The sequence below is a fragment of the Hemibagrus wyckioides genome, linkage group LG12 (genome assembly GCF_019097595.1).
Source record: "Hemibagrus wyckioides isolate EC202008001 linkage group LG12, SWU_Hwy_1.0, whole genome shotgun sequence".
Taxonomy (NCBI): domain Eukaryota; kingdom Metazoa; phylum Chordata; class Actinopteri; order Siluriformes; family Bagridae; genus Hemibagrus; species Hemibagrus wyckioides.
The window spans coordinates 2,592,067-2,603,549 of record NC_080721.1 but is presented as its reverse complement, the minus strand read 5'-3'; the positions used below and the strand labels follow the sequence as shown (position 1 = coordinate 2,603,549).

Here is an 11,483-nt window from a genome sequence, read left to right as displayed (position 1 = left end):
ACTGTTATATTCATCATCATTAGAGACACTGTGATTATGACTGTTATATTCATCATGATTAGAGACACTGTGATTATGACTGTTATATTCATCATGATTAGAGACACTGTGATTATGACTTATATTCATCATGATTAGAGACACTGTGATTATGACTGTTATATTCATCATCATTAGAGACACTATGATTATGACTGTTATATTCATCATGATTAGAGACACTGTGATTATGACTGTTATATTCATCATCATTAGAGACACTATGATTATGACTGTTATATTCATCATCATTAGAGACACTATGATTATGACTGTTATATTCATCATGATTAGAGACACTGTGATTATGACTGTTATATTCATCATGATTAGAGACACTATGATTATGACTGTTATATTCATCATCATTAGAGACACTGTGATTATGACTGTTATATTCATCGTGATTAGACACTGTGATTATGACTGTTATATTCATCATGATTAGAGACACTGTGATTATGACTTATATTCATCATGATTAGAGACACTGTGATTATGACTGTTATATTCATCGTGATTAGAGACACTGTGATTATGACTGTTATATTCATCATCATTAGAGACACTATGATTATGACTGTTATATTCATCATCATTAGAGACACTATGATTATGATTGTTATATTCATCATGATTAGAGACACTGTGATTATGACTGTTATATTCATCATGATTAGAGACACTGATTATGACTGTTATATTCATCGTGATTAGAGACACTGTGATTATGACTGTTATATTCATCATGATTAGAGACACTGTGATTATGACTGTTATATTCATCATGATTAGAGACACTGTGATTATGACTGTTATATTCATCATGATTAGAGACACTGTGATTATGACTGTTATATTCATCATGATTAGAGACACTGTGATTATGACTGTTATATTCATCATGATTAGAGACACTGATTATGACTGTTATATTCATCATGATTAGAGACACTGTGATTATGACTGTTATATTCATCGTGATTAGAGACACTGTGATTATGACTGTTATATTCATCGTGATTAGAGACACTGTGATTATGACTGTTATATTCATCGTGATTAGAGACACTGTGATTATGACTGTTATATTCATCATGATTAGAGACACTGTGATTATGACTTATATTCATCATGATTAGAGACACTGTGATTATGACTGTTATATTCATCATGATTAGAGACACTGTGATTATGACTGTTATATTCATCATTAGAGACACTGTGATTATGACTGTTATATTCATCATGATTAGAGACACTGTGATTATTACTGTTATATTCATCGTGATTAGAGACACTGTGATTATGACTGTTATATTCATCATGATTAGAGACACTGTGATTATGACTTATATTCATCATGATTAGAGACACTGTGATTATGACTGTTATATTCATCATGATTAGAGACACTGTGATTATGACTTATATTCATCATGATTAGAGACACTGTGATTATGACTTATATTCATCATGATTAGAGACACTGTGATTATGACTGTTATATTCATCATGATTAGAGACACTGTGATTATGACTGTTATATTCATCATGATTAGAGACACTGTGATTATGACTGTTATATTCATCGTGATTAGAGACACTGTGATTATTACTGTTATATTCATCGTGATTAGAGACACTGTGATTATGACTGTTATATTCATCGTGATTAGAGACACTGTGATTATGACTGTTATATTCATCGTGATTAGAGACACTGTGATTATGACTGTTATATTCATCGTGATTAGAGACACTGTGATTATGACTGTTATATTCATCGTGATTAGAGACACTGTGATTATTACTGTTATATTCATCATGATTAGAGACACTGTGATTATGACTGTTATATTCATCGTGATTAGAGACACTGTGATTGACTGTTATATTCATCATGATTAGAGACACTGTGATTATGACTGTTATATTCATCGTGATTAGAGACACTGTGATTATGACTTATATTCATCATGATTAGAGACACTGTGATTATGACTGTTATATTCATCATGATTAGAGACACTGTGATTATGACTGTTATATTCATCGTGATTAGAGACACTGTGATTATGACTTATATTCATCGTGATTAGAGACACTGTGATTATGACTGTTATATTCATCATCATTAGAGACACTGTGATTATGACTGTTATATTCATCATGATTAGAGACACTGTGATTATGACTGTTATATTCATCATGATTAGAGACACTGTGATTATGACTGTTATATTCATCATGATTAGAGACACTGTGATTATGACTGTTATATTCATCATCATTAGAGACACTGTGATTATGACTGTCATATTCATCATCATTAGAGACACTGTGATTATGACATATTCATCATGATTAGAGACACTGTGATTATGACTGTTATATTCATCATCATTAGAGACACTGATTATGACTGTTATATTCATCATCATTAGAGACACTATGATTATGACTGTTATATTCATCATGATTAGAGACACTGTGATTATGACTGTTATATTCATCATGATTAGAGACACTGTGATTATGACTGTTATATTCATCGTGATTAGAGACACTGTGATTGACTGTTATATTCATCATGATTAGAGACACTGTGATTATGACTGTTATATTCATCATGATTAGAGACACTGTGATTATGACTGTTATATTCATCATGATTAGAGACACTGTGATTATGACTGTTATATTCATCGTGATTAGAGACACTGTGATTATGACTTATATTCATCGTGATTAGAGACACTGTGATTATGACTGTTATATTCATCATCATTAGAGACACTGTGATTATGACTGTTATATTCATCATGATTAGAGACACTGTGATTATGACTGTTATATTCATCATGATTAGAGACACTGTGATTATGACTGTTATATTCATCATGATTAGAGACACTGTGATTATGACTGTTATATTCATCATGATTAGAGACACTATGATTATGACTGTTATATTCATCATCATTAGAGACACTGTGATTATGACTGTTATATTCATCATGATTAGAGACACTGTGATTATGACTGTTATATTCATCATGATTAGAGACACTGTGATTATGACTGTTATATTCATCGTGATTAGAGACACTGTGATTATGACTGTTATATTCATCATGATTAGAGACACTGTGATTATGACTGTTATATTCATCATGATTAGAGACACTGTGATTATGACTGTTATATTCATCATGATTAGAGACACTGTGATTGACTGTTATATTCATCATCATTAGAGACACTGTGATTATGACTGTTATATTCATCATCATTAGAGACACTATGATTATGACTGTTATATTCATCATCATTAGAGACACTATGATTATGACTGTTATATTCATCATCATTAGAGACACTATGATTATGACTGTTATATTCATCATGATTAGAGACACTATGATTATGACTGTTATATTCATCATGATTAGAGACACTATGATTATGACTGTTATATTCATCATCATTAGAGACACTATGATTATGACTGTTATATTCATCATGATTAGAGACACTATGATTATGACTGTTATATTCATCATCATTAGAGACACTATGATTATGACTGTTATATTCATCATGATTAGAGACACTATGATTATGACTGTTATATTCATCATCATTAGAGACACTATGATTATGACTGTTATATTCATCATGATTAGAGACACTATGATTATGACTGTTATATTCATCATGATTAGAGACACTATGATTATGACTGTTATATTCATCATCATTAGAGACACTATGATTATGACTGTTATATTCATCATGATTAGAGACACTGTGATTATGACTGTTATATTCATCATGATTAGAGACACTGTGATTATGACTGTTATATTCATCATCATTAGAGACACTATGATTATGACTGTTATATTCATCATCATTAGAGACACTATGATTATGACTGTTATATTCATCATGATTAGAGACACTATGATTATGACTGTTATATTCATCATGATTAGAGACACTGTGATTATGACTGTTATATTCATCGTGATTAGAGACACTGTGATTATGACTGTTATATTCATCGTGATTAGAGACACTGTGATTATGACTGTTATATTCATCATCATTAGAGACACTGTGATTATGACTGTTATATTCATCATCATTAGAGACACTGTGATTATGACTGTTATATTCATCATCATTAGAGACACTGTGATTATGACTGTTATATTCATCATGATTAGAGACACTGTGATTATGACTGTTATATTCATCGTGATTAGAGACACTGTGATTATGACTGTTATATTCATCATGATTAGAGACACTGTGATTATGACTGTTATATTCATCATCATTAGAGACACTGTGATTATGACTGTTATATTCATCATCATTAGAGACACTGTGATTATGACTGTTATATTCATCATGATTAGAGACACTGTGATTATGACTGTTATATTCATCATGATTAGAGACACTGTGATTATGACTGTTATATTCATCATCATTAGAGACACTGTGATTATGACTGTTATATTCATCATCATTAGAGACACTGTGATTATGACTGTGTGTTATATTGATACAGGAAACTGAGACAGGGTGTATTAGCTCAGAAGAAAGCAGAGAGAACGGTTCTGCAGACCCACAGGAACCCACACCTTTACACTAAGGTGAGCATGTACTCTCTGATGATGATGATGATGGTGGTGATGGTGATTATGATAGATGATGATGGTGATGATGATGGATGGTGATGATGATGGTGATGATGGTGGTGGTGGTGATTATGATAGATGATGATGGTGATGATGATGGATGGTGATGATGATGGATGGTGATGATGATGGATGGTGATGATGATGGATGGTGGTGATGATGATGGATGGTGATGATGATGGATGGTGATGATGGTGGTGGTGGTGATTATGATAGATGATGATGGTGATGATGATGGATGGTGGTGGTGATTATGATAGATGATGATGATGATGATGATGGTGATGATGATGATGATGGTGATGATGATGGATGGTGGTGATTATGATAGATGATGATGGTGATGATGATGGATGGTGGTGATGGTGGTGGTGATTATGATAGATGATGATGATGATGGTGATGATGGTGATGATGATGGATGGTGGTGATTATGATAGATGATGATGGTGATGATGATGGATGGTGGTGATGATGGTGGTGGTGGTGATTATGATAGATGATGATGGTGATGATGATGGATGGTGGTGATGGTGGTGGTGGTGGTGATTATGATAGATGATGATGATGGTGATGATGATGGATGGTGGTGATGGTGGTGGTGATTATGATAGATGATGATGATGATGATGGTGATGATGATGATGGTGATGATGATGGATGGTGGTGATTATGATAGATGATGATGATGATGATGGATGGTGGTGATGGTGGTGGTGATTATGATAGATGATGATGATGATGGTGATGATGATGATGGTGATGATGATGGATGGTGGTGATTATGATAGATGATGATGATGATGGTGATGATGATGATGGTGATGATGGATGGTGGTGATTATGATAGATGATGATGATGATGATGGTGATGATGATGGATGGTGGTGATTATGATAGATGATGATGATGATGATGATGATGATGATGATGATGATGGTGATGATGATGATGATGATGATGGATGGTGGTGATGGTGGTGGTGATTATGATAGATGATGATGATGGTGATGATGATGATGATGGTGATGATGATGGATGGTGGTGATGGTGGTGGTGGTGATTATGATAGATGATGATGGTGATGATGATGGATGGTGGTGATGGTGGTGGTGATTATGATAGATGATGATGATGATGGTGATGATGATGGATGGTGGTGATGATGATGGATGGTGGTGATGGTGGTGGTGGTGATTGATAGATGATGATGATGATGATGATGGATGGTGGTGATGGTGGTGGTGATTATGATAGATGATGATGATGATGGTGATGATGATGATGATGATGATGGATGGTGGTGATTATGATAGATGATGATGGTGATGATGGATGGTGATGATGATGGATGGTGATGATGATGGATGGTGGTGATTATGATAGATGATGATGATGATGATGGATGGTGATGATGATGGATGGTGATGATGATGGATGGTGGTGATTATGATAGATGATGATGGTGATGATGATGGATGGTGGTGATGGTGGTGGTGATTATGATAGATGATGATGATGATGGTGATGATGGATGGTGGTGATTATGATAGATGATGATGGTGATGATGATGGATGGTGGTGATGATGGTGGTGGTGGTGATTATGATAGATGATGATGGTGATGATGATGGATGGTGGTGATGATGATGGATGGTGATGATGATGGATGGTGATGATGATGGATGGTGATGATGATGGATGGTGGTGATTATGATAGATGATGATGGTGATGATGATGGATGGTGGTGATGATGGTGGTGGTGGTGATTATGATAGATGATGATGGTGATGATGATGGATGGTGATGATGATGGATGGTGGTGATTATGATAGATGATGATGGTGATGATGGATGGTGGTGATGGTGGTGGTGGTGGTGATTATGATAGATGATGATGGTGATGATGATGGATGGTGGTGGTGGTGATTATGATAGATGATGATGATGATGGTGATGATGATGATGATGGTGATGATGGATGGTGGTGATGGTGGTGGTGATTATGATAGATGATGATGGTGATGATGATGGATGGTGGTGATGGTGGTGGTGATTATGATAGATGATGATGATGATGGTGATGATGGTGATGATGATGGATGGTGGTGATTATGATAGATGATGATGGTGATGATGATGGATGGTGGTGGTGGTGGTGGTGATTATGATAGATGATGATGGTGATGATGATGGATGGTGGTGATGGTGGTGGTGGTGGTGATTATGATAGATGATGATGATGGTGATGATGATGGATGGTGGTGATGGTGGTGGTGATTATGATAGATGATGATGATGATGATGGTGATGATGGTGATGATGATGGATGGTGGTGATTATGATAGATGATGATGGTGATGATGATGGATGGTGGTGATGGTGGTGGTGGTGATTATGATAGATGATGATGGTGATGATGGATGGTGGTGATTATGATAGATGATGATGGTGATGATGATGGATGGTGGTGATGGTGGTGGTGATGATGATGGATGGTGATGATGATGGATGGTGGTGATTATGATAGATGATGATGGTGATGATGATGGATGGTGGTGATTATGATAGATGATGATGGTGATGATGATGGATGGTGATGATGATGGATGGTGGTGATTATGATAGATGATGATGGTGATGATGATGGATGGTGATGATGATGGATGGTGATGATGATGGATGGTGGTGATTATGATAGATGATGATGGTGATGATGGATGGTGATGATGATGGATGGTGATGATGATGGATGGTGGTGATTATGATAGATGATGATGGTGATGATGATGGATGGTGATGATGATGGATGGTGGTGATTATGATAGATGATGATGGTGATGATGATGGATGGTGATGATGATGGATGGTGATGATGATGGATGGTGGTGATTATGATAGATGATGATGGTGATGATGATGGATGGTGGTGATGGTGGTGGTGGTGATTATGATAGATGATGATGGTGATGATGGATGGTGGTGATTATGATAGATGATGATGGTGATGATGATGGATGGTGGTGATGGTGGTGGTGATGATTATGATAGATGATGATGGTGATGATGATGATGGTGATGATGATGGATGGTGGTGATTATGATAGATGATGATGGTGATGATGATGGATGGTGGTGATGATGGATGGTGATGATGATGGATGGTGGTGATTATGATAGATGATGATGGTGATGATGATGGATGGTGGTGATGATGGTGGTGGTGGTGATTATGATAGATGATGATGATGGTGATGATGATGATGGTGATGATGATGGATGGTGGTGATGGTGGTGGTGGTGATTATGATAGATGATGATGGTGATGATGGATGGTGGTGATGATGGTGGTGGTGGTGATTATGATAGATGATGATGGTGATGATGATGGATGGTGATGATGATGGATGGTGGTGATTATGATAGATGATGATGGTGATGATGGATGGTGGTGATGGTGGTGGTGGTGATTATGATAGATGATGATGGTGATGATGATGGATGGTGGTGATGATGGTGGTGGTGGTGATTATGATAGATGATGATGGTGATGATGATGGATGGTGATGATGATGGATGGTGATGATGATGGATGGTGGTGATTATGATAGATGATGATGGTGATGATGATGGATGGTGGTGATGATGGTGGTGGTGGTGATTATGATAGATGATGATGATGGTGATGATGATGATGGTGATGATGATGGATGGTGGTGATGGTGGTGGTGGTGATTATGATAGATGATGATGGTGATGATGATGGATGGTGGTGATGGTGGTGGTGGTGATTATGATAGATGATGATGGTGATGATGATGATGGTGGTGGTGATGATGCTGAGATGAATGTTTGAGTGAACGAGAGTCTTTGTTTCCTTTGTTTCAGACACCCCAGGACAGGAAGCACGTGAAAACCAAAGCCTCTGCGAAGAAAGACGACTCGCTTTTTGGTGCCTTCCAGAGTTTAAGTCTGAACATCGACAATGTCCGGGCTTTTAAACCTACAGCAGCGAGTGCAGAGCAGTGTAAAGTCATGTGATCAAAACACACACACACACACACACATACACACACACACACACACACACACAGACATACACACACACACACACACAGACATACAGACACACACACACACACAGACATACAGACACACACACAGACATACACACACAGACATACAGACACACACACACACACACACACACAGACATACAGACACACACACACACACACACACAGACATACAGACACACACACACACACACACACACACAGACATACAGACACACACACACACAGACAGACATACAGACACACACATACAGACACACAGACATACACACACACACACAGACATACAGACACACACACACACACACACACACACAGACATACAGACACACACACACACACACAGACATACAGACACACACACACATACAGACAAACACACACACACACACAAATCTGCATCAGTAATGTGAAGACCTCCTGCAGCTCTTACAGCAACATCACAGAGATAAACTGTTTTAATTTACACTTCATCATTTTAATCACATTTTATTTATCATATTAGAGTCAGTCATTCAGTCAAGAAAGATAGATAGAAAGAAAGAAAGAAAGAAAGAAAGAAAGAAAGAAAGAAAGAAAGAAAGAAAGAAAGAAAGAACAAAAAAACGAAAGAGGGATAAATAGCTAGATGGATAGATGGATGGATGGAAGGAAAGAAGAAAAGAAAGAAAGAAGGATGGAAGGGAAGGGAAGGAAAATTCCCAGATCAGCATCTCTACTTTTTACATATACTAATATCTAGCATATAGCCTGAATGTGATGATGATGATGATGATGATGATGATGATGATGATGATGATGATGATGCCCAGAATTTGGTCTCTCAGTGTAATAGGTTTGTACTTCCAGTGAAATGTATGAGGAGTAAACAGAGAATAATCTGCAGAAATCTGTACACCTCTCCTGGAGCTATTTAGGAAGTGGAGGCTCAGTGATTAAGGCTCTGAGTTACTGATCTGAAGCCCCAGCTCCCACTGTTGGGCCCCTGAGTAAGGCCCTTAACCCTTCCGGCTCCAGGGCTGTGTATCACAGCTGACCCCAATTTCCTAACATGCTCTGAAGAAAGAATTTCACTGTGCTGTAATGTTTATGTGACAAATAAAAACTTCTTCTTCAATCTGTGTCACTTTATTGTAAACATATGTTTATGTTAAACAATTAAAAAACTGTAAAGTCTCACACACACACACTCCTAATATAATTAAGTATATTAGCTTATCTGGACTTTGTTCTCCAACCTACTGTGTAAGGATACTCACTGTCCACCTGTAAAGCTGACCTGATGATACAGTGATATTACAACAACAGCAGTATTTCTTACTCCCCCTGTGGTCACTGCACACTAACTGGACTAAAGTATGTACATGGGTTTAAAACTTATCAGAAAATGTTCAGAGCCCTTAAAGAGGACTTCAGGATGGTTTAAGGACAAAAATTGGAATCTTTTAACAGACACACTGGCCGGTACGAACAGTGTCCAGTGGGCTTGACCTGTTTTATCTATCAAATTAATGTTTAATATAAATACTAATCATCCTGCCCATAGACATGTACAGTACACAGACCAGCCATAACTTTAAAACCGCTGACAGTCAAATGATTATCTCAGGGGGAAGGGGTGGAATATATATATTAGGCATCCAGTGGTTAAGGTGTTGGTCTACTGATCAGAAGGTTGTGAGTTTGAATCCCAGGTCCACCGAAGCCCTTAATGCTCAGGTGAAGAAGAAGCAGTGAGGGCATGAAGCCTTTATTGTCACCGCTTATACATTACAGCACAGTGGAATATTTTTCTCCACATATCCCAGCTGAGGAAGTTGGGGTCAGAGCACAGGGGCAGATATGATACAGCACCCCTGAAGCAGGGAGGGTTAGGGACCTTGCTCAATTACCCAACAGTGGAGCTTGGTGATGCTGGGGCTTGAACCCCGATCCTCCAATCAACACCCCAGACCCTTAACCACTGCCCTAAATTGTATAAAATTCCAGAAATGTAAAAGTGTAAGTTTGACCACACATTGCACTGACCTTGCTGTGTATGGAGCTGTGTAGCCACAGACCAGTCAGAGTGGCCATGCTGATGCCTGGACCACTGTAGAAAACATCTACAGTGAGCATGTGAGCATCAGACCTGACTCAAGGAGCAGTGGAAGAAGGTGACCTGGTCTAATGAATCATGTACACATCACTTACCTGGGGAAGAGATGCACTGTGGGAAGAAGGAAAGATGGTGGAGGCAGCATGATGCTGTGAGCAACGTTCAGCTGAGATACTGTGAGACCTGGCATTCCTGAGGATGTTCATGTCACACTGAGACCCTGCAAAAACAGTCTGAGGAACATGAGAACGAGTTCAAGGTGCTGACATGACCTCCAATAGATAGATAGATAGATAGATAGATAGATAGATAGATAGATAGATAGATAGATAGATAGATAGATAGATAGATAGATAGATAGATAGATAGATAGATAGATAGATAGATAGATAGATAGATAGATAGATAGATAGATAGATAGGAAAATAAATAAAGAAAGAAAGAAAGAAAGAAAGAAAGAAGAATAAATAGCTAGCTAGCTAGCTGGACGGACGGACGGAAGGAAGGAAGGAAGGAAGGAAGGAAGGAAGGAAGGAAGGAAGGAAGGAAGGAT

The 11,483-nt window shown here is 37.4% G+C and overlaps 1 protein-coding gene across 1 annotated transcript in view; it reads left to right on the top strand.

Moving 5' to 3' along the window:
* Window positions 1-11,354, top strand: part of si:ch211-81a5.8 (uncharacterized protein LOC560648 homolog) — an 18,350-nt gene extending 6,996 nt beyond the window's left edge. Inside the window, exons 4-5 of the mRNA XM_058405332.1 lie at window positions 4,625-4,709; window positions 8,645-11,354. Coding sequence (XP_058261315.1) covers window positions 4,625-4,709; window positions 8,645-8,797 — 238 coding nt within the window. The 3' untranslated portion in view covers window positions 8,798-11,354. The remainder of the gene's footprint in view (window positions 1-4,624; window positions 4,710-8,644) is intronic.
* Window positions 11,355-11,483: the final 129 nt, after the last annotated feature.